The sequence below is a fragment of the Paramisgurnus dabryanus genome, chromosome 7 (genome assembly GCF_030506205.2).
Source record: "Paramisgurnus dabryanus chromosome 7, PD_genome_1.1, whole genome shotgun sequence".
NCBI lineage: Eukaryota > Metazoa > Chordata > Actinopteri > Cypriniformes > Cobitidae > Paramisgurnus > Paramisgurnus dabryanus.
This window is the reverse complement of record NC_133343.1, coordinates 7,733,787-7,757,234: the sequence shown is the minus strand read 5'-3', so window position 1 is coordinate 7,757,234 and position 23,448 is coordinate 7,733,787. Positions and strand designations below refer to the sequence as shown.

The following is a 23,448-nucleotide window of genomic DNA, read 5'->3' as shown; positions in this document are numbered from 1 at the left end:
TCCTACATTCCTTTCTTTCTTCCTTTTCCCTACATTCCTTCCTTTCTTCCTTTTTCCCTACATTCCTTCCTTTCTTTTTCCCTGCATTCCTTCCTTTCTTTCTTTTCCCTATATTCCTTCCTTTCTTCCTTTTTCCCTTTATTTCTTCCTTTTTCCTACATTCTTTCCTTTCTTCCTTTTCCCTACATTCCTTCCTTTCTCCCCTTTTCCCTGCATTCCTTCCTTTCTTCCATTTTTCCTACATTCCTTCCTTTTTTTCTTTTTCCTACATTCCTTCCTTTCTTTCTTTTTCCTTCAATTCCTTCCTTTCTTCCTTTTCCCCACATTCCTTCTTTTCTTCCTTTTCCCCTGCATTCCTTCCTTTCTTTCTTTTTCCCTATATTCCTGCCTTTCTTCATTTTTTCCTACATTCCTTACTTTCTTTCCTTTTCCATACATTAATTTCTTTCCATCTTTCATTTTCCTTCCTTTTTTCGTACTTTTTATCCATTTGTCCATCCATCAATTCCTCCTTCCAACCCTTCTGTTCTGTTTCTGCTCTCTTTTCCTTCATTCCTTTTTATCCCTCCTTTTTTATCCTTCCTTCTGTTCATCCCTTTCTTTCCATTCTTTCCTACATCCCTTCCCTCTTCATCATCTTCTTTTCTTCTTGTCCTTTTTCTGTTTCTCTGTCCCTCTTCCTTACTTTTCATCTATATGTCGTTTTCTTTTTTCCTTTTGTCCTTCCTGCTGTCCTAATTTACTTTGTTCCTTTCCATCTTTCTTTCCTTCCCTCCCTCCTTCTGTTTTTCTCATCTCCTTCTTTATTCCTTTTTATTCTTCCCTTTCTATCTTTGTTATATTGCTTCCTTTCTTCTGTTCCTTCTTTCTTGTTTCCTTCCTTTCTTTCCTCCTTTTCTTTTCTTTCTTCCTGTCATTCTTTCTTTCATTCTTTTTTTCTTACTTTTCATCCATACTTCCTTTCCTTTATTGCTTCCTTATTTCCTGATGTCCTTATTTCTGTCCTTTCTTCTTTTTCTGTTTTCCTCTTTTTCTCTTACTTCCTTTCCATCCTTCCTCCCCTCCTTTCATTCCTTCCTTCTATCTTTCTGTTCCTTCCTTCACTCCTTTTCATTCATTGCTTCCTTCCTTATGTTCCTTCTTTCTTTTTCCTTACTTTCTTTTCTACATCTCTTTCAATTTTACCTTCTTCTTTTCTTCCTGTCTTTTTTCTCCCCCTGTCTTTCTTGCTTTCTTTCCTTCCTTCCTTTCGTTCCTTCTTTCTTACTTTTTATCCATACTGCCTTTTGTTCATTGCTTCCATCTTTCCTGTTGTCCTTATTTCCTTTCTTTCTTCCTTTTATCTTTCCCTCTTTTTTACGTTCCTTCCTTTCCATCCTTCATTCCCTCCATCCATTGCTTCCTGCCTTCTTTTCCTTCCTTACTTCCCTCCTTTCCTTTCCTTCCATTGTTTCCTTCCTTATGTTCCTTCTTTCTTTTTTCCTTTCTTTCTTTCGTTTCTTTATCCCTCCCTCTTGTTCTTCCTTCCTTCCGTCCTTCCTTTTGTCCTTGTTTCGTTCTTGTTTATTCTTTCCCTCTTTTTTCCTCCCTGTTCATTATTACTTTCCAACCTTCATTATGTTCCAAATGTTTCTTTCTCCTCCTCCATTCTTTTTTATTCCTTTTATTCTACATTTTCTATCCTTCCTTCCATTGCTTGCTTCTTTCGTTCTTTCTATTTCTTTCCTTCCTTTCTTTCCTACATTCCTTTCATCTTTACCATCCTCTTTTCTTCCTGTCCTTCTATATTTTCTTTCCTTTCCTTCTTCCTTAATTTTCATCCAACTTCCTTTGCACCCTTCCTTCCATCATTCCTGTTGTCCTAATTTTCTTCCTTCCTTTCCCCCTCTTTCTTTCTTTCCTTCTTTTCTTTCCATACTTCTTTCACTCATTCCTTCCTTCCTTTCTTCCATCCTTCCTCTTACAGGCAGAGTCTTGGCTCAATGCTCTGGAGCAGGCCATGCGTTCTACTGTTCGCCAGGAGATCTCAGAAGCTGTGGCAGCTTATGAAGACAAACCACGAGATCAGTGGCTCTTTGACTACCCAGCGCAGGTGTGTATACTGTACATTCTGTGTATATTGTAAAAAAAAAATGTTCATCTCATGTGACTAATGCATATCTACGTCTTTGTATTAGGTGGCACTGACAGGCAGTCAGATTTGGTGGGCGACTGATGTGGGAATTGCTTTTGACAGGGTGGAAGAGGGTTTTGAAACTGCACTAAAAGACTACAACCGAAAACAGGTTTCTGAACATATAAACAGAACCACAGTTACTCTGTTACATTGATGGTAGAAAAAATGAACATAGTTTGTAATCATCTGTAGATCAATCAGCTGAACTCTCTGATAAACATGCTACTTGGTGACCTCACCCCTGGAGACAGACAGAAGATCATGACCATCAGCACCATCGACGTCCACGCTCGTGACGTAGTCGCCAAACTTATTTCACAGAAGGTTAGCGAGGTGAAAAATCATATTCTTTCAAAGTCTAAAAGTAAGTGAAAGAAAGTAATTGTTTTATAATGGGCTGTGCCCTAGGTGACCAATGGGCAGGCGTTTGCATGGTTGTCGCAGTTGCGCCACCGATGGGACGAGGCGCAGAAACACTGTTACGTCAACATCTGCGATGCACAATTTCAGTTCTCATATGAGTATCTAGGCAACACCAATAGACTGGTCATAACACCGCTGACTGACCGGTGAGCACATCATACATCAGATTACGTATGTGTCGGTTTGAGAAGATTACTGACTCTCTGTTTCTCTACGCTGTCACTCTGCAGATGTTACATCACTTTAACCCAATCTCTGCACCTCACCATGAGTGGCGCCACCTCTGGTCCTGCCGGGACTGGCAAGACTGAAACTACCAAAGACTTGGGCCGCTCTCTCGGCATCATGGTCTATGTGTTTAACTGCTCAGAGCAAATGGACTACAAGGTGCATACAAGTCAATGACAGGACATGAATTTGGCAATTTAGTAAAACTAGATGGACCATAATTTAAATGCACCCTACTGTTATTATTTGCTAAGAAATTTAAAAGAATGAATGAGTACATCACCTTAATTTTTGTAAATGCTGTTATGTCTCTTTCCCTCTGTCAGTCCATAGGTAATATCTATAAAGGTTTGGCGCAAACAGGTGTCTGGGGTTGTTTCGATGAGTTCAACAGGATCTCGGTGGAGGTTCTGTCTGTGGTTGCCGTACAGGTGAAAACCATTCAAGATGCCGTCCGCAACAAGAAACACAGGTTAGAGTCTAAAAACTCAAAACAAAAAAATAAATGTGATTATGTCACCTCATTTCCTCTACATTTCCTGTGTTTCCAGGTTTCACTTCCTAGGGGAGGAGATAGAGTTGAGGCCAACAGTTGGGATTTTTATCACTTTGAATCCTGGATACGCAGGGAGAACCGAATTACCAGAGAACCTCAAAGCGCTCTTCAGGTTCCACTCTTTTCTCTGTGGTTTTATCTGTGGTTAATGTGCTCCTCCTTCCTTCGATTGTGTGGTTATTGTTTAAATGAATGAACATGGACAATAATATTTGATTTTTCTAGGTGTTTAACTCTTTCCGCGCCATTGGTGTTTTAGTCAGTTAAGAGAAAATGCTTCCCTGCCAATGACGAGTTTTTACGCCAAACCATATTTCCCCTATTATCCACTAGGTGGCGCTCTTATGCAACTTATAAAACACTGAAGCATACACTTATGCAAAAACAGTAAAACCTCTGTGTATGGTTTGATCATCGTTCTGAATGTGATCTCTTTAAAAAAATCTCGTTTTTGTGCTCAAAATTGGTTATTTTTGAAGAAACCTACCCATATTTGAGAGTTGATAAAAAGAAATTTTTTTGTTAAAAAGCAGAGGGTCTGTTCTTTTATTTAATATATTGCATGTTTATATACAGGCCGTGTGCGATGGTGATACCTGACTACGAGTTAATCTGTGAGATCATGTTGGTGGCTGAAGGTTTTATTGATGCACGCCTGCTTGCAAGGAAGTTCATCAGCCTTTATACACTTTGCAAAGAGCTGCTCTCCAAACAGGTGAACAAACACATTCATTTATGAATACACACTTTATGGGTTAAATTATTTTCTTATCCTAATTTTTATATTGAGATATCATTATTGTTTTAGGATCATTATGACTGGGGCTTAAGGGCCATAAAGTCAGTCCTGGTTGTTGCTGGGTCACTTAAGAGGGAGGAGAGAAGCCGTCCTGAAGAGCAGGTGCTCATGGGAACTAAATAGATTTTATATCACACTTTCCTACATTAACATTTACGCTTTTATCTAAACAGAGTTACAGTGCATTCAGTCTATATATTTGTTTTATCACTATGCATTTTCCTTGGGATCAAACACATGACCTAACGCAATATTGAACCCTGGACCACAAAACCATTCATACGGGTAAATAGTTAGAAAAAAAGTAAAGCTTTTTTTGACGTATGGTTTGTTAGGACAGAGCTACATTTGGCTCTATATTTTACTTTCATATATTTACAGTAGGAAATTTATAAAATATCTTCATGGAACATGATTTTTACTTAATGATTTGTGGCATTTTTCAAAAATTCATTTTGACCCATACAATGTATTATTTGCTATTCCTACAAATACCTGTGCAACTTATGATTGGTTTTGTGGTCCAGGGTAACGTTTATTTAAAAAGTAATTTAAGTGAATTAACATTTACAAATGAACAATATATTAATTTCTTATGTGTTGAGTGTGTCCTGTAACAACATGCATTGCTCGTCCTAGGTGCTGATGCGTGCACTGCGAGATTTCAACCTGCCGAAGGTCGTGACGAGCGACGTGCCGATCTTCCTGGGACTAATCAGTGATTTGTTTCCTCTTCTGGACATCCCACGCAAGAGAGACCACGTGTTGGAGCAAAATGTACGGCAGTCAGTACTTGAGCTCCACCTGCAGCCTGAAGAGAACTTCATACTAAAGGTTTGTGCTTGAGAGAACGTGTGTGACTTGTATGGGAGAACCATTTAAAAGTGATGCCATTTAATGTTTTTTCTTCTCTCATTACCTAAGGTGACCCAGCTAGAGGAGCTGTTGACGGTGAGACACTCTGTTTTTGTAGTGGGTGGAGCCGGGACAGGAAAAAGTCAGGTGAGACCAATAAACAGACCAGAGAGAAGAAGCCAAAATGGTGATGCCCTGCGTCTCAATTCACCTTCTATGTCTACTATAAACTGTACATAAGAAAGTATAGAAATTTGAGTGCATTAACAGAAATGGGACATACTGAATCTAATTTTGACTACTATTTAGTACTGATAGTATTTGAATTGGGACGCAGAGATGGTGTTTGATATAAATCAATTAAAACAGATTATGTTGTCAGCTCAAATCTTTTTGTGTATTTTAACTAAAATAATTTATATGTTAGATTCTCAAGACGCTACATAAGACCTACTCCAACATGAAACTGAAGCCCATCTGGACTGACATCAATCCCAAAGCTGTCACAACCGATGAGCTGTTCGGCTTTTTGCACCCAGTCACACGAGAGTGGAAGGATGGTCTGTGTGTGTGTTTGTGTGTGTGTGTTACATTATTGTTTGTTTATGGGACTGCCGTTTAGGTTTTGAGTATGTGTAAGAGTTTAATTGTTTTGTGGTTCATCTCTGTTGATAGATCAACTTTATGATTGTGTGTGTGTGTGTGGGCTTGTTGTAATGACCAATATTTTGGGTACTGGTTGTTCAAAAATATGTCAAAATATGGGTAGGTTGGAGATCATGTGGGATATTATAATTAGCTTAATTTAAGAATAATAGGAGTAAAGGGACGTCCCACATTTAATGCGATTGGGGTGGCAGGTGTAGTCAAACAATATTAGGGGGCAATCATTGTCGACCTAAAAACTAAGCGGTTTTTGCCGTTCATTTACATGACAACAGCATTTTAGGGGCAAAAAAGGAAAAATTCCTGATTTTTGTACATCCATTTTTAGGACACAGTGTCATGTAAATGTACCATAAGTTAATAAAAAATCTCACTATAATTAAAAACAATGTGTGTGTGTTGTTTGTTTTCAGGTCTGTTTTCCTCCACTATGAGAGAACTATCTTCTATACCACATGATGGACCTAAGTGGATTGTTCTCGATGGAGACATCGACCCGATGTGGATTGAATCCCTGAACACCGTCATGGATGATAATAAGGTTGGTCATCACAACAAGACAATAATATTTATCATTTTTAGGCCACAGGCCCCTTGGTAGAGATAAAGTAGGAGCCCTGAATGTTGTGTTTTGAGCCGGGCCTATTACATAATTTGGTAGTATTGCAAAGTCATAAAAAAAATCACAGAGTTGGAAACATATTAAGGGCTGTCAAAATTAACAGTTAACTCAAATTAATATTATCTCCACTAGTTTTTTAATGTGCGATTAACGCAACACGCAATTTCTTTACGACCCTTAGTCTAGCCCATACAGTAGTTGGATAAATTAAGCCACAGCCTTAGACAATAAATGTGACCCGTGCTGTCTAAAGGTTTTCATAAAAATAAGAACATTAAGCTCTCATCCAGCGAATCCAATGCTGTAAATGGTCATTGTAAATGTAACGTCTAAAATTATTTTTAATGTACGTTTTCTGAGAAGTGTACCATCCTGAATGCTTAACTAATACACAAACGATGGTTGTCCATTCACTTGCGCGTCTGACATTTTGATTTTGGTTTTAAAACATGCAGGAATTAGAAAATAGAGTCCAGGACTTGCTTGATGTTAAATGAGTCATTAAGAGAGATAAAGTTCGGGACTTGCTTGATGTTAATGAGTTATTAAGAGCAACAAGACTCAAAACCAATCTTTCTCATGCTCTCTGACACATCTGAAGCACGTGCACGCAACCCTGATATAAAGAAATTTATACAGAATTACAGTTTTGAAAATATTTTGACAAGAATTCACGCATATACTGTATAATCTCTCTTAAAGGAATAGTCTACTCATTTTCAATATTAAAATATGTTATTACCTTAACTAAGAACTGTTGAATCATCCCTCTATCATCTGTGTGTGTGCACGTAAGCGCTGGAGCGCGCTGCGATGCTACGATAGCATTTAGCTTAGCCCCATTCATTCAATGGTACCATTTAGAGATAAAGTTAGAAGTGACCAAACACATCAACGTTTTTCCTATTTAAGACGAGTAGTTATACGAGCAAGTATGGTGGTACAAAATAAAACAGCGCTTTTCTAAGCGGATTTAAAAGAGTAACTATATTTTATGGCGTAATAGCACTTTTGGGAGTACTTCGACTTGGCGCAGTAACACCCTCCCTCTCCCATTATGAGAGTGAGAAGGGGAGCGGACTTTTCAGGCGAGTCAAAGTACTCCCAAAAGTGCTATTACGCCATAAAATATAGTTCCTCTTTTAAATCCGCTTAGAAAAGCGCTACGTTTTATTTTGTACCACCAAACTTGCTCGTATAACTACTCGTCTTAAATAGGAAAAACGTTGATGTGTTTGGTCACTTCTAACTTTATCTCTAAATGGCAGCATTGAATGAATGGGGCTAAGCTAAATGCTATCGTAGCGTCGCAGCGCGCTCCAGCGCTTACGTGCACACACACAGATGATAGAGGGATGATTCAACAGTTCTTAGTTAAGGTAATAACATATTTTAATACTGAAAATGAGTAGACTATTCCTTTAAAGGAATATTCCATTTTCTTAAAAGAAAAATCCAGATAATTTACTCACCACCATGTCATCCAAAATGTTGATGTCTTTCTTTGTTCAGTCGAGAAGAAATTATGTATTTTGAGGAAAACATTGCAGGATTTTTCTCATTTTAATGGACTTTAATAGACACCAACACTTAACACTTAACTCAACACGTAACAGTTTTTTTCAACGGAGTTTCAAAGGACTATAAATTATCCCAAACGAGGCATAAGGGTCTTAGCCTGGTAGAACCATCCTCTGCTATTTTGCTTCGCTTCATAGACAGAGTCTGGCTGGGCATAATTGACAATCGTTTTCCTTCTCATGGGAGGGGCTTGTCTGAAGTTTAAAATCATTGGTCTAAACGTAAGCCAATCACATAACGTTTGGATATGATGTGCGTTATGCGCCAGCTCAGCCGCATCAAATTTCTGCTGTAAAACACACGCATGATGTGAAAACAAACCCATCGAGCGAAATACCGAAGTTAACATGGCTATGAACGACTTCTGCAGATTATGTAAAGTAAATCGGGCCAGAGCTAGTTGAACACTATCCTTACGGTGTCTTTCCACTCACGTCTAAGTGGAGGAACGCCCCTCTCTCCTCTCAAACTCTTCCACCAGACGGCCATAACCATATGTAAATTAAATCTTCCTACCTTTTTTTCTGGTTAATCAGGAACGTCACCAAAGAAGGTTTGCCCACGCGTCCTCCACCATTAACTGTGAACAATGAAATTTCCTTCCATGATATCTCGATTGTTGTGCACGTCAAGCTGTGCTGCACACAGTTTCTCGCTGACGATCGATAATAGTTGATAAATTAAACTTTTCCCAAAACCTGTCGGGAGTAGGGCAACAACATAATCTCCATTCAAAATGTTTAACAAACACTTTTCTTGTTCGGGATTAAGTTGGCAAGTGCCGGTTCTCCACAACAGAGCAAATAGCTTTCTGTGCCTCCATGTCCACTACAAACTACAACCGTACATTCGGCGCTTAGCGTCTACGTCACGGCTCTCAGCCCGCCCTCTGTTCATTGATTCGCCGGTTGTTTTGAGACCTGAGGAAAACGGTTTGAATGGGAGGTATCTCAGACTGAGTACAGAAGCGTAATGAAATTTAGCGGAAGTACAAAGTCTGACGTAGTCAGGCTATAAGGGTCTTATCTAGGAAAACGATTGTCATTTTTGACCAGAAAAATAACAAATATGCTCTTTTAAACCACAACTTTTCGTCTAGGTCCGGTCCTGCGTGACCTAACGTAAATACGTAGTGACGTAGGGAGGTCACGTGTTACATATATAAAACGCACATTTGCGGACCATTGTAAACAATAAACTGACATAAAGACATTAATTAGTATCAGTTGACATACAACAACGTAGGAACGGTCCTCTTTCAACACATTTGTAAACACTGGGGCGGAGTTTCGCGTTCGTCCTCTGTGACCTCTTGACGTCATGACGTATTGCGTCGGGTCACGCTGGCGCATCACGACCGGATCTAGACGAGAAGTTCTGGTTTAAAAGTGTATATTTGTTATTTTTCTTGTCAAAAATGACAATCGTTATGCTAGATAAGACCCTTATGCCTCGTTTGGGATCATTTATAGTCCTTTGAAACTCCATTGAAAAAAAAACTGTTACGTGTTGAGTTAAGTGTTAAGTGATGGTGTCCATTAAAGTCCATTAAAATGAGAAAAATCCTGCAATGTTTTCCTCAAAAAACATAATTGCTTCTCGACTGAACAAAGAAAGACATCAACATTTTGGATGACATGGTGGTGAGTAAATTATCTGGATTTTTCTTTTAAGAAAATGGACTATTCCTTTAAGAAAACATGTCACACGCACTTAGAGGATTTTGCATCTGAGCTCCTCTTAAGATGTGTTTGTTTATAATCATATGCTTTTGTTTGTCATGTTTTTTAGGTACTTACACTGGCCAGTAATGAACGGATATCATTAACTCCTTCCATGCGATTGCTGTTTGAGATCAGCCATCTGAAGGCTGCCACACCGGCAACCGTATCTAGGGCTGGAATCCTTTACGTGAACCCCCAGGATCTGGGCTGGAGTTCGTAAGTGACAGTATTCATTTATAACACAAACCCAATTCCTGCTTAATTTGGTTTCATACCACATTCTGCAATGTGAATTAAAATTTTTGAATGCAGATGCTCAGCCTATTATTGTAATTGATAGGTATGTAACAAGCTGGATTGACACCCGTCATGCCCAATCCGAGCGAGCCAATCTTACTATCTTGTTTGATAAGTATGTGCCCTACTGTCTGGAACAAATCAGATGCAACCTGAAGACAATTACGCCCATCCCTGAGTCGAGTATGGTACAGGTCAGAAACACTAAAAAGTTACATACGGGTGATTATTTAGGTATATTTGGTGTTCAAAGTCATTATTTGTTCATCTTTTTTCAAATGGTTATATATTTAATTATTTAAATTATTTAGTACTCCTTGTCATTGACCACAAGATGTTACAGTTCATAACAAAATAAATCATGATTTCCTGTTGGCCAAATTACCAAGGTACAGTAACAATGTTGACCAAATTATTAAAGGTCACCTATTATTCAAAATCCACTTTTACAAGGTGTTTGGACATAATGTGTGTGGCAGTGTGTGAACACAACCACCCTAAATAAAAAAAAATCCATGCGCTTCTTGTTTTTCAACCCCCATTAAACCAAAGCAGTCATATTAGACAGTATCTCATTTGCATTTAAAGGTATAGACATAAAAACAGCATGTTTTGCTCCCACCCAAATAGGGGCATTTAAGGCAATAATATGTGCCCTTTAATATTAAATATAACCACTTGAAAAAGCAGAAAAATCCTCTTGTTTTGTTATCAGACCCTGTGTTGCCTGCTGGACTGTTTGTTGACCCATGAAAATACCCCTCCTGACTCTCCCCGTGAGCTATACGAAATCTACTTTGTGTTTGCATGCGTCTGGGCCTTTGGAGGGGCTCTGTTCCAGGACCATGTTAGTCTACATTACTTAACTTAGTTTTCTGTTAACCATACTGCCAATGTGACCTTCACTTTGTGATACATACACTTTTCCAGCTCATAGACTACCGGTCAGAGTTTAGTCGTTGGTGGTGTAAGGAAATGAGAGCCGTGAAGTTTCCATCGCAGGGCTCAGTGTTTGATTACTACATCGACCCAAAGACTAAACGCTTCACCCCTTGGAATGAACGCACCCCACCCTTTGAGCTGGAGCCCGACATCCCGATACAGGTCAGTGTTGAACTAAACATAAAATACACCTTCATGCCATCTCATCTTATCATTAAAGTAATATCATCTCATCATTAAAAGAATCATCCATCATTAAGTTATTATTTATAATAAATTGTAACTCCAGTGGGTTAATATACAGGTTAAATCTATGACGATAAATCATAAAAATGACTTTGGATATCTATTCATTATAAAGTAGTAGAAATAAAAGCCTTTTTGTTTTTTGATAAAAGACCCTGGCCCAGTAATATGTTATTTGTATGTGCAGACAATGTTGGTGCATTCTGCGGAGACGATCTCTCTGACATACTTCATCGAGTTGCTCCTGCAGAAGGAGAAGCCAGTAATGCTGGTGGGAAATGCTGGTGTGGGCAAAACCATCTTGGTCTGGGACACTATCTCCAAACTCAAAGAGGAGTTCATGGTGGCCAAAGTGCCATTCAATTATTACACGACCTCGGCCATGTTACAACGTAAGTGAAAGGATAGACTAGCCCTCAGACCTGCACAAAATATCTATACACATAAATATCATCCATGGTTTTAAAGACCATTCATATTTATTTTTCATTTATTAAGATTAAGACACATTCATACAGACAAAGACATGCCCACATGGACACGCTCTGTCTTTTGGGGTATTTTGTCCTCTAGGTGTGCTGGAGAAACCATTGGAGAAAAGAGCTGGGCGCAACTTTGCTCCTCCTGGCACTAAAAAGCTTATCTACTTTGTGGATGATTTGAACATGCCCGAGGTAGATGCCTATGGCACTGTCCAACCTCACACCCTTATTAGACAACACCTGGACTACTCTCACTGGTATGAGAATGTGTGACAAAAGCTCAAGATGAAACTTTGAACATGCTTTGGCTTAACCTTGCTTCTGTTTGTATGTATGTGTGCGTATTTGGAAGGTATGACCGTCAGAGGTTGGCCCTCAAAGAGATTCATAACTGTCAGTACATTACCTGCATGAACCCAACCGCAGGAAGCTTCTCCGTCAACCCTAGACTACAGGTAACGATAGCAATAACGAAACATCCATATCGAAAACTAAGTACAGTACGTGCAAATATTACATGCCCTCATTTGTTTTTCTCTTTCTCCAGAGGCATTTCTCTGTGTTTGCTGTGCATTTCCCTGGTGCGGAGGCTCTAAACACTATATACAGCAGCATCCTGAGCGGTCACTTCCAGCAGGGCGGTTATAGTTACGGCGTGAGTCGCATGGTCAGCACACTGGTCCAGGCTGCCATCTGCCTTCATCAGAAAATGAGCCAGAACTTTCTGCCAACTGCAATTCGCTTTCACTATATTTTCAACCTTAGAGACATCTCCAACATCTTCCAGGTGTGAATGTGTTTAAATGCACTAAAACATACTGTGTGAGCCCAAAGCACTTTTATCCAAATGTACTGTATCTAGGTTGAGCTTGACACTAACAACACCAAAATCAAGACGATGGGATGGATTAACAGAAACACAATGCATTGTTTTCTTTGAGTATCCCTGCATAAACAGCATGAAAGTTTGTGTATTTGATCCCAGGAAACACACATACTGATAAAATGTATAGGTTGTTATGTAATTCTGTTATACAAGTTTTTCTGTTTGTGTTTATTTAGGGGATTCTCTTTGCCCAGCCTGAGAATATGCGGTATCCTATAGATCTGGTGCACCTGTGGCTACACGAGTCCTCTCGCGTCTATTCAGACAAACTCATGGAGGAGAAAGATGTCGAGCTGTTTAACAAGATCCTGCTTGACACGGGCAAGAGATACTTTGAGGTAGAACTTCCCGAAACCCTGGTGGGGTCACCTGACCTGTTACTTCCGGATGACCAACTCTCACTAAAATCTTACTCTCTTCCTCCAAAGGGAATAGATGAGTCTATCTTCATCAACCAGCCGTTGATCTACTCTCATTTCGCTTACGGTGTGGGCGAGCCGCGTTACGCCCAGGTGACCGACATCGAGAAGCTTCAGAAGACCCTGATGGATGCGCTGGAGCATTACAATGAGCTGCACTCCGACATGAACCTGGTGCTGTTTGAGGAAGCAATGCAACACATGTGAGTCTCAGTACGGACAGTAAAGTAGCAAATTTTCCTAGTCACACTAGTCCATTGAAAGTATATACAGAAAAATATTTACCAAAGCAAAATTTTTCAGCATTCTCAGACAATAGCTGGGAGACCTAAATTATTGGGCATGCAAAAATACATGTCACCTTTTATTATTTAAACAGACTTTTTTGCAGTAAATTCAGACTTGGTGTCCATTACAGCTGTTTTAAATGACTATAAAACTTTTTTTATTAGTAAATCATGGGTTTAATATTATTTTTGGCTGATGTTTTTGTGTGTAGCTGCAGGATCAGTCGCATTCTCGAGTGTCCTGTGGGAAATGCATTGCTGATCGGAGTGGGCGGAAGTGGAAAACAAAGTCTCTGTCGACTGGCTGCTTTTCTAAGTGGCCTAGAAGTGTTTCAGATCACACTGCGCAAGGGCTACGGCATCAGCGACCTAAGGGTTTGTCTTTTTTGTTTTCCATCTCTTATGCACGCATCACCTGTGCATGTGCTGTGTAAAGAGCTCATTTTATGAACTATTGAAATTCGTGCCACCTTTTATTTGCAGAACATCCCTTGCACATCCATCCATTGTCTGTGGGTGCATACCAGTGGCTGCTGGTGACTGCCCTTTCGAGGGGCACAAATTCAAAATATGTGTTCGGGGTATCATGTGTATTGCTCGTGATTTCAAAATATGTGTTGAACCCTGTACATCACATGTTTTGTCTAAATAAGTGCCTGCTGCACACGCATCAAAACAGTTTATGATAAAAGAGACGCTCACGTTCGCAAAATGGACACAAGACACTCCTTTAACAGTCAACTCTGATTACGCATGAGACTATGCGAGTATCTGGCAAACGCAAGCATCTTTTTTATCATAATCCCTTTAGAGGCGTCTGCAGCAGGCCCTTATTTTGACAAGACACGTGATGCACATAGGATCACTCGACACGCCGAACACATATATTGAAATGACGAACCACACACATGACGGCTACATACATGTTGTGATGAACTTCGCATCGTGCACCCTCGAAAAAAGAAGTCACCGGCCACCACCGGTTGCACACACAGACCTGAGTGTACTTTTCTTATGGTGACAATTATGTCACATGGATTACCTATTATTTTTATTTTATTTTAACGTTTTAATAAATGAGTACAATTAAAATTACGCCTGAAGACGGTAATTTTGCCGAAACTATGTATATGTATGTATACTGTACTTACAGTAGAAGCATATAAGTATACACAGTATATGCATTTATGGGATCTCTTTAATTTGATACTTTATATGTAAAAGTGAATGTCTCTCCTCCTCTTTCTCTATAGAGTGATATAGCAGCTCTATACATAAAAGTGGGAGTGAAAAACATTGGTACAGTCTTCCTGCACACAGATGCTCAGATTCCTGATGAAAGATTCTTAGTGCTGATCAATGACATGTTGGCATCAGGTACACAACACAAACTCCTCTCACATTTTTCTTTCCTCCGCCTTAACCTATTCAGTAACTCTGTGTGTGTGTGTAGGTGATATCCCTGACCTATTTGGTGAGGAGGAGATAGATATGATCATCTCCTCTATCCGCGTGGAGCTTAGGGCAATGGGCTTGCTGGACACACGTGAAAACTGCTGGAACTTCTTTATTGACCGCATACGCAGGCAACTAAAGGTGTCCTCTTTGTATCGGTGTATATCAATCTCTTTAGCCTTTAGTTTTCCTAAGTAATGAGCTTGTTTAAGTCTGGTTATCATCACTGATAAAAGTTACTAATTTATATATATATACTAATTCATGAGTAAATGTCATTACGCCCTGTAGGTGGTGCTGTGTTTCTCTCCAGTCGGTTTCACTCTTCGCACACGTGCACGAAAGTTTCCTGCTCTCGTGAACTGCACCGCCATCGACTGGTTTCATCCTTGGCCCCAGCATGCACTACAGTCTGTCAGCAGCACTTTCATACAAAATATCCCTGACCTAGAGGTAAAATAAGCTAGAGAGGGTGCTTATCTGTACTTTGTATGCTACCACTATATAATGTATACTACTTTGCTGGTGATGGTAAGCAGTACTTAGTAGTATACACTACAACACACATGCTATCCATGCACCTATTAGCATACTATTTTCATAATACTACTGTAAGATTGGAGATGTAGTAATCCTAAATATTATGCGAATATCATGTAGCTATGGCTATTAATTAAAAACTTGATAAACTGATGTTTATTGTTATTGTCATTAAACCAGACATGTGTTTCTACCCTGTAGCCAGCGGTGCGAGCGTCCATCAGTGACTTTATCTCATTCGCTCACACTTGTGTAAATGAGGTGAGCGTAAAGTACCAGCAGAATGAAAAGCGCTTCAACTACACCACACCCAAGAGCTTCCTGGAGTTCATGAAGCTCTACGACAACCTGCTGGGGACAAAAAGAAGAGAACTCATCCAGAAGATGGAGCGCTTGGAGAACGGCCTGCAGAAATTACTGACCACAGCATCGCAGGTCAACAGAACCGAACCTTTCTTATGAAATCTCCTTGGTCTTATTAAATTGATACTCTGGCGAATAATGAAAATTACCCTACGATTTACTCACCCTCAATGATTATCTTTTCTCAGACAAGCACAATCAGAGTTACATTAGAAAATGTCCTGCCTTTTCCAAGCTTTATAATGATAATAAACAGGGATCAGGGAACAACTTATGACTTTGAAGCCTAACACAGTGCATCCATCCTTCACAGATGTAATCCACACAGCTCCAGGTGGTTAATAAAGACCCTCTGAGGGAAATCGATGCGATTTTGTTTAAAATTTCATAAATAACTAGCTTTTGGTGGCGCCAATATGCATTCACTAGGTAATATCAGTGTAGGCAGGGGCGTCACTAAAGGCGGGGGACAATTCTAAGCCATTGGAGCCCCTCACTTCTATTATAGCGCTTTTCCATTGCATAGTCCCCCACGGTTTAATTTAGTTTGGGTCGGGTCAGCTCACCTCACTTTGGCGTGGTTAGCTTTTCCATCGAGTTTAGTATCACTTCGGAGTGGGAGGGATTATAGGCGTGTCGTTATATTTACGCTGCCTACTGCTGTGACATCATACAAGTGAGAGCGTTGTTGTACATTCCCATACATTCATTTATTTCTCAGTCTGCCACAAAATTAAAATTGGCCACCACAAATAGATGTTTGCACATCACGTTTATAACTACCTCTGTCTCACATGACAGTTTCTGTTTAAACACCCGACGGCGCTCCGCTGAGCCTCATTCAAGTTGCATTTAAGCATATATAATGCGGACGTGCACGTCACGAATGTGCCGCCACAAACTGCAAGCCTGGAAAAAACTGTTATGGTGTCCCGGATTCTCAACCTGTGGATGTTTTTCATCGCTAAAAGGGTGTTTGGAAACTTATAGCAGAACACAGATAACAACATGTTTGCTTGAGACAGCCCAAGCTAGCAGTAAGCTAAAGCTAATATTTACATTATAGAGATGACGCTTCTCTCAGACCAATCAGTGACCTACAGTGTTTTCGCGTCACGTTTGGTATTAGCTCGGGTCGCTTGGAACCCCAACCGAGGTGATACGAAAAAAAGTATCGGGTACTACGTACTGCACCCAATGGAAAAGCTCCCAAAAGTAAGCTGACCCGACCCAAACTAAACCAAACCGTGGGGTACTATGCAATGGAAAAGCGCCATTAGTAGTAACACGGGTGTGGTAGAGGGCCCAACCTCCTGTTCTTTCATAGGGCCCAAAATTGCTAGTGCCAATAGTGGCAAGAACTAATGAGATTTAATCACATTATTTGGCATACTGTATTTAGTAACCGTTTATCTAGTAGTTTTAGTGAACCTTGCACAAAGGTTAGACTAATATGTTTTGCAAGGACATTTACAATTTTGACTTCCACCAAGGTAAACATATGTTATATAAACACATACTGGATATAGGTTTATACAGACACTCACTCCCACCTGTCCTCCTACACTCTTAAATGTCTCTCTCTTTCTCAGGTGGAGGATTTAAAGGCTAAATTGGCCACACAGGAAGTGGAGTTACAGCTGCGGAACACAGACACTGAAGCTCTCATCGCTAAAATTGGCCAGCAGAGCGAGAAATTCAGTCATGAGAGAAGTGTAGCCGATGCGGAGGAACAGAGAGTAAGAGACTTGCATTTCTGTCACATTATCAATACTTTTTTGTGAATTATTCCTTTAGTTAGCAATAAGGTACGACAGGCTGTGCTATTGTGAAATAAGTCACTGCTGAATGGCGCTCTTTAGTTGTGACTTATTTAAAATACAGCATTAGCCTCGAATGTTTGAAGTGCACTAAAATACACTTCTTTAAGTACACTTAGTAAATGTACTATGTTCGCACACTAATTTTGTAGCTATATATATGTATACCAATATACCAAATTTGTCTTTAGTACTTCTTAAGATTAATTTAAGAAAATCTAAGTGTACACAACTGGGCTATTTCGTTAATTTAATAAACTTAAAAATCTATTAAAGTATTACTGGTATTTTTACTAAAGTAGAACTTTACTTCTAATTAAGTGTAGTTTTTAGTAGATTCAAGTATAGGCTACTTTATTTTTACCTGGGATCTAATGTATTCTGCCTAAACCTTTTTGCCATTTTACACTTGGAGGATGGACTGTTGACTAAAGGTGGATTATTTATTTATTTTTTAATAAAAAAATGCTTTTGTCTTACCGAATGTAGTATCCTGTCAGCAATAACCTGCCCGTGCTGAATGATGCGCCTTATTTTATAACTGTCAGTTTAGGAGCCTGTCACCCAGTGTTGCCAGATATTCATTCAAAAAAATAAAAAATAATAGGCCATAAAGAACAAAGTAGGTTTAAACCATAGACTGTAAAAAAAGATGGACGTAGTGTCTCTGACGTCACCCATAGGTTTCTGAAGATCATTTTTATAGCCAATAGTAGGACGTGCCTGCCGTCGGAATCTTGGCCCCGCGTCACCCCGCATCACTCATGGACGTGGGTGAAGCTGAGGTGGCTGGTTGCTGAAAATTAGCTATACAAACCAAAAACAATTTTTGTACCAGGCTGTAAACATATTTTTTTTCTGCTCTAAAGATGGGCATTTTATTATTGGGTCTATGGGATTGACTCTCTCTTGGAGCCAGCCTCTAGCGGCCAGTCGATGAATTGCAGTTTAAGTCACTTCTGTATTGGCTTCATCAGAGGGATCGGAAGGTTGCCCCTCGGTTTAAACCTTGTTTTTCAGAAATAAATCAGAGAAATCGATAACACTACACCTAATCCTCACTTTAAAAATATCCCTCAGTGTCTCATTCATTGCTAAAACACTACGTCTAAAGAGGATTTTTAATAATGGGATCTGGTAACACTGCGAAAACTGTCCAAACTTAATAAAATATGTGGATGTATGAAATATGAAAAATACAATGCATAGGTTGCTGTGCAGTGATACACAGAATCATTGGGTTCAGCGGTCATAGCTGTGTTTTGTCATAAATAAAACGGAGATATTGACCAATCACAATCAAGGCCTGACAGAACTATATTTATGTTAAACATCATCATAATGTTTGTGAAATATATGTGTCTGTATCAGGTAGAAGCGATTCAAGCTGAGGTGACAAAGCAGCAACAGGAAACTGAAGCAGACCTGGCAAAGGCCCAACCAGCGTTACAGGCGGCTAATGCAGCACTCAACACACTAAACAGGGTACATGTTTGTTTGCTGTTTAGATTGACCCATCCTCAAACCCACAATCAGCCTCTTTATATATTGAGATGCTTTTATTTTTCTCCAGAGTAATTGTATGTTTTTGTGCCTAGCTGAATCTAACCGAGTTGCGGACTTTTCCGAACCCTCCCGTCATCGTGACTAACGTTTCTGCCGCTGTGCTGGTTCTTCTGGCCCCTAGCGGCCGGATCCCTAAAGATCGAAGCTGGAAGGCAGCTAAAGTCGTCATGAGCAAAGTGCGTGTGTGTTCAGAGTTGACATTTAAGCACAAATGTTTCTATTTTAATTCCACTGACATTTAACGTTAGCAATGTGCAAAAGGCCCTTTATTTTTATCCTGCAACTGAAAAATCTTTAAAAGCTTTAAATAGCATATTGGTTGTCAAGATGAATTGACACTAAAGATGATTTTCTTTGTGTATGAGCAGGTGGATGATTTTCTGCAGGCGCTGGTTAATTTTGATAAAGAGCACATCCCTGAAGCTACAGTGCGGGTGATTAAAGACGAGTATCTGAGCGATCCTGACTTCAACCCCGAGTTTGTGCGTCTAAAATCATCTGCAGCGGCCGGGCTTTGTGCCTGGGTCATCAACATCATCCGTTTCCACGAGGTTCTTCTCACATTCACCTCCACCATCATTCAAAACCAGTAGTATTAATGTTATTACAGTGACTGATGTACATTTGTAGCCTACTGTATTAGCACCATAATGGGTTCAACTGGATTCTTTTAGTTATTACTACAATAGTTACAAAATAGGAGCTTAATTGCTTAAAAAAAATTTAGTTAAAGGATATGCTTATCCAGAAAATCCTGATTATCAACCTTAAGAAGTAATTATATTATGAGATTTTTATTTTATGAAAGGAATGTGGATTTTCTAATGCAGCTGAATGAATAACATGGTTCTTGGCACTTTGTTTTAAATCAAATATTAGTTTATGGATATTGTAAAACTTACAATTCATGTAAATTAAAAACGTAAATAAAGTAAATAAGTATAAGTGATAATTCTTTACACCACAAACAATAGGCAAATAGATAAATAATTCATATGAATAACCTTACAGTGAATTATTTGGATGTGTTAAAGGGGCATTGTGTAACTTTTAGAAGGATCTGAAATGCAATATAATATACATAACTATATTATCAGTGGTGTATAAAGACCTTATATAATGAACTGTATTGTTTTTAATACCTTAGAATGAGTCGTTTTTATACACCGCGGTTCCCCTTACATGAAAGTCGCCATTTTGTGCTGCCCTGTTTCTACAGTAGCCTTAAATGGACAAACTGTTCTATAGAGCACGTTTTGTCACTAGGTTGTCTCTGACGATGATGTGTTTGTCCTGTGGTGGCTACCGTAGCATCACTATGCGTTTCAAAAGGAAGGGGTGAGCCGTGGAGTCTCACCACTAGATGGCGCTAAAAGTCCCACATTGCACCTTTAAATGATTGTGTTGCGTATTCTTGTGTGTTCATGACTGTATTCTCATTGAGTTTGTGATGTGATTGTATGTTTACAGTGTGTTTCTCTGCTTCTCTCCCTCATGCTGCTCTTTCCAGACATATGTGAGTAAACTGCTTTACTAATTCACACAGTCACAGTTAGGAACCAAAGTGCAGAGCCTTATTTAAAGGGACACTCCACTTTTTTTGAAAATATGTGCATTATCCAGCTTCCCTAGAGTTAAACATTTGATTTTTACTGTTTTGGAATCCATTTAGCTGATCTCCGGATCTGGTGGTATGACTTTTAGCATAGCTTAGCACAATCCATTGAATCTGATTAGACCAATAGCATCGCACAAAAAAATGACCAAAGAGTTTTGATATTTTTCTTATTTAAAACTTGATTCTTCTGTAGTTACAGACTAAGACCGACAGAAAATTTAAAGTTGCGATTTTTTAGGCAGATATGACTAGGAACTATACTCTCATTCTGGCGTAATAATCAAGGACTTTGCTGCCGTAACATGGCTGCAGGAGGCGAATGATATTACATAGTGCCCAAAAATAGTCCCCTGCTATTGAAAGATACTAAGGGGACTATTTTCGGCTGCTGCATACGGTAATATCATTGCAACATTACAGCAAAGTTAGAAAAGAGACAACAGGTGTATTCACTTTAAGCGGCGCAGCAAGAACCGACAGACACATGACATCAAAGTACTATGAGAGCGATAGAAATCATAATTTTATGTTATCTGCCTATCGGTTCTTGAGGTGCTGCATTAAGTCGAACACACCTAATGGGAAAATAAGGGTTATACAGACAATTGACCAATCAGAAATGGGTATGTTCATTTTATGCATCTCATAAGAGTCTAGACCAGAGGTCTCTAACCTTTTTGTGAGCAAGGACAACCACAATGGATAAAACAATCTGGAGGGCTACTTTTTTATAATGTTTCCTCAAAACCTTTGTTGATATGTTTTATTATTGTTTAAAATGTTTAAAAAGCCAAGCTAATATAAAAAATATGTTATAAATAAATATTATAATTGATGCTAATAAACAATGTGCTTTGGTGGGCACCTCACAGACTGTGTGCGGGCATCCTGGTGCCCGTGGGCACGATGTTGGAGACCACTGATCTAGACCATCTAGAGGTTCTGATGTTTGTTTCCTCAGGTCTTCTGTGAGGTAGATTTGAAGAGGATGTGTCTGTCTCAAGCAAATGCGGATCTGATCGAGGCTGCAGAGAAACTGGAGATCATCAGAAAGAAACTGGCTGTAAGTCTCTCTAACTAGGGCATAGATTTGGTTTGTACATTGGGGGATTGAAATGTCAGCTGTAAAAAAATTTGGCATTAATCATTATATAAATATTGAGGGATTACTGGAAACTGCAACACTGGCTGGAATACGCTCTTCTGATTGGCCAATCATGCCATTCGATATTCCACTATGTACCACACAAACAGGAAATAAATAATATTGGACCGCTCATCTGGGCTACCAGTGCTACCGTCATGGTTCAAATTATGAAATGTTAATATTTCACAACTTACATGTTGTATGTAGCAAGTTGGCAGATAATGTTCTGTATAGTCAGCAAGTCGACAGAATAAACCCACCAAACAGGATGATCGGGACCTTAACGGTGGGCTAACTGTATGTTTTTCCACACTTAACCATGTACTATAGAAGTCATATTTGTTTATAATGTGAAGGAGTTGGACAGCAACTTGGACATGCTAAAGGCAGCGTTTGAAAAAGCCACATCAGAGAAACTGCGCTGTCAGGACGAGGTGAACCGCACCAATACAACCATTCACCTGGCCAACCGCTTGGTCAAAGGCTTGGAGGTCAGAACAAAACAGCTCTGTAATATCATACAATACTGTGCAGCAAGCATCACTGAATATTCAGAGAAAATATTTGTTTTTGTTTCAGTCAGAAAATGTGCGCTGGGTTCACGCTGTAGCTCAGTACAGAGAGCAGGAGTCGACTCTGTGTGGAGACGTTCTCCTCACTGCAGCCTTCATCTCATACGCTGGATCCTTCTCAAAGAGATACAGACATGAGCTACTGCACAACCTCTGGATGCCTTACCTGCGCTCCCAGAAGGTCTGTGACCTTATCTATGTATGGCTACTATATTGTGTCTATTTTCTTATTTATACATTAACATTTAGCAGACGCTTTTATCCAATGTGAGGAAAACAGCAAAGTGATTCTAAAGTGCGCTATTCCGGTTAATGTGCCCATATAAGGACTTCCACTGTACTTCCTGCACTGAAATTGCCCATAAAAGAAATAAAGCAAGATTGTTGTTTATGAATCTTTCTTATTCGAAAAAAACTTCTATGAACCCTATGAAAGTACATTCGGCCCAGAAATACCGTCCATCTGCTTTTTTGACACTTTGTATAGCATGAGGAATTCTCAGCATGAGGAATTACCCCCCATTAAATTTAATACATGAAGCAACTGGTAACCAATGATAAATAGAAATAAGGAAAGGGGGCACATGTGCTCTTCTGGAAGATATTGCTGCATTTCTAATATTAGTCCAATTGTCTGTGGCCAAATTATTGTTTCAGTTGTTACAGTTTAGAAACTTTTTTCATCTTTGATTTCAGTTCAATAAATGAACAAAATGATATAAAATGTATTCTGTCTTTGTCTTTTAAGGTGCCCATTCCCATGACTGAGGGATTAGATCCCATTTCCATGCTAACAGATGATGCCACAATAGCTAAGTGGAATAACGAGGGCCTGCCAGGTGATAAGATGTCCACCCAGAACGCCACTATACTGACCAACTGTGAGCGTTGGCCTCTGCTCATCGACCCTCAGCTACAGGGCATCAAGTGGCTCAGGAGTCACTATGGCAGCAACCTCAGAGTCATTAACCTCGGTCAGAAAGGGTGAGTGATTTATATAAATGGTTTAAGCAGTAACAACATAAACAAATGGCATTCTTGGAACACACGTAACACACATACTAATAAAATGTATTGCTTGAAGCAATGTCACTTTGGATCAGCCAAATGCATAAATGTCCAAAAATGTTTAAGTCTAGATAGAAAATCTAAGACAGCTGTGATTTTATGCATGGACA

General features: G+C 39.4%; 1 protein-coding gene across 1 annotated transcript in view; it reads left to right on the top strand.

The window, feature by feature from the left end:
- Positions 1–23,448, top strand: part of dnah9l (dynein, axonemal, heavy polypeptide 9 like) — a 69,558-nt gene that overhangs the window by 30,451 nt on the left and 15,659 nt on the right. The window contains exons 31-66 of the mRNA XM_073815272.1: positions 1,967–2,092; positions 2,178–2,285; positions 2,369–2,500; positions 2,585–2,745; positions 2,830–2,986; positions 3,154–3,299; positions 3,379–3,495; positions 3,960–4,098; positions 4,192–4,284; positions 4,822–5,016; positions 5,107–5,184; positions 5,465–5,597; positions 6,117–6,244; positions 9,698–9,846; positions 9,971–10,121; positions 10,643–10,774; positions 10,858–11,031; positions 11,303–11,507; positions 11,689–11,854; positions 11,950–12,052; positions 12,145–12,384; positions 12,660–12,821; positions 12,912–13,105; positions 13,402–13,564; positions 14,443–14,566; positions 14,643–14,785; positions 14,936–15,097; positions 15,386–15,619; positions 17,140–17,286; positions 18,739–18,852; positions 18,966–19,109; positions 19,302–19,484; positions 21,513–21,614; positions 22,055–22,189; positions 22,278–22,451; positions 23,019–23,254. Coding sequence (XP_073671373.1) covers positions 1,967–2,092; positions 2,178–2,285; positions 2,369–2,500; positions 2,585–2,745; positions 2,830–2,986; positions 3,154–3,299; positions 3,379–3,495; positions 3,960–4,098; positions 4,192–4,284; positions 4,822–5,016; positions 5,107–5,184; positions 5,465–5,597; positions 6,117–6,244; positions 9,698–9,846; positions 9,971–10,121; positions 10,643–10,774; positions 10,858–11,031; positions 11,303–11,507; positions 11,689–11,854; positions 11,950–12,052; positions 12,145–12,384; positions 12,660–12,821; positions 12,912–13,105; positions 13,402–13,564; positions 14,443–14,566; positions 14,643–14,785; positions 14,936–15,097; positions 15,386–15,619; positions 17,140–17,286; positions 18,739–18,852; positions 18,966–19,109; positions 19,302–19,484; positions 21,513–21,614; positions 22,055–22,189; positions 22,278–22,451; positions 23,019–23,254 — 5,450 coding nt within the window. The remainder of the gene's footprint in view (positions 1–1,966; positions 2,093–2,177; positions 2,286–2,368; positions 2,501–2,584; positions 2,746–2,829; positions 2,987–3,153; positions 3,300–3,378; positions 3,496–3,959; positions 4,099–4,191; positions 4,285–4,821; positions 5,017–5,106; positions 5,185–5,464; positions 5,598–6,116; positions 6,245–9,697; positions 9,847–9,970; positions 10,122–10,642; positions 10,775–10,857; positions 11,032–11,302; positions 11,508–11,688; positions 11,855–11,949; positions 12,053–12,144; positions 12,385–12,659; positions 12,822–12,911; positions 13,106–13,401; positions 13,565–14,442; positions 14,567–14,642; positions 14,786–14,935; positions 15,098–15,385; positions 15,620–17,139; positions 17,287–18,738; positions 18,853–18,965; positions 19,110–19,301; positions 19,485–21,512; positions 21,615–22,054; positions 22,190–22,277; positions 22,452–23,018; positions 23,255–23,448) is intronic.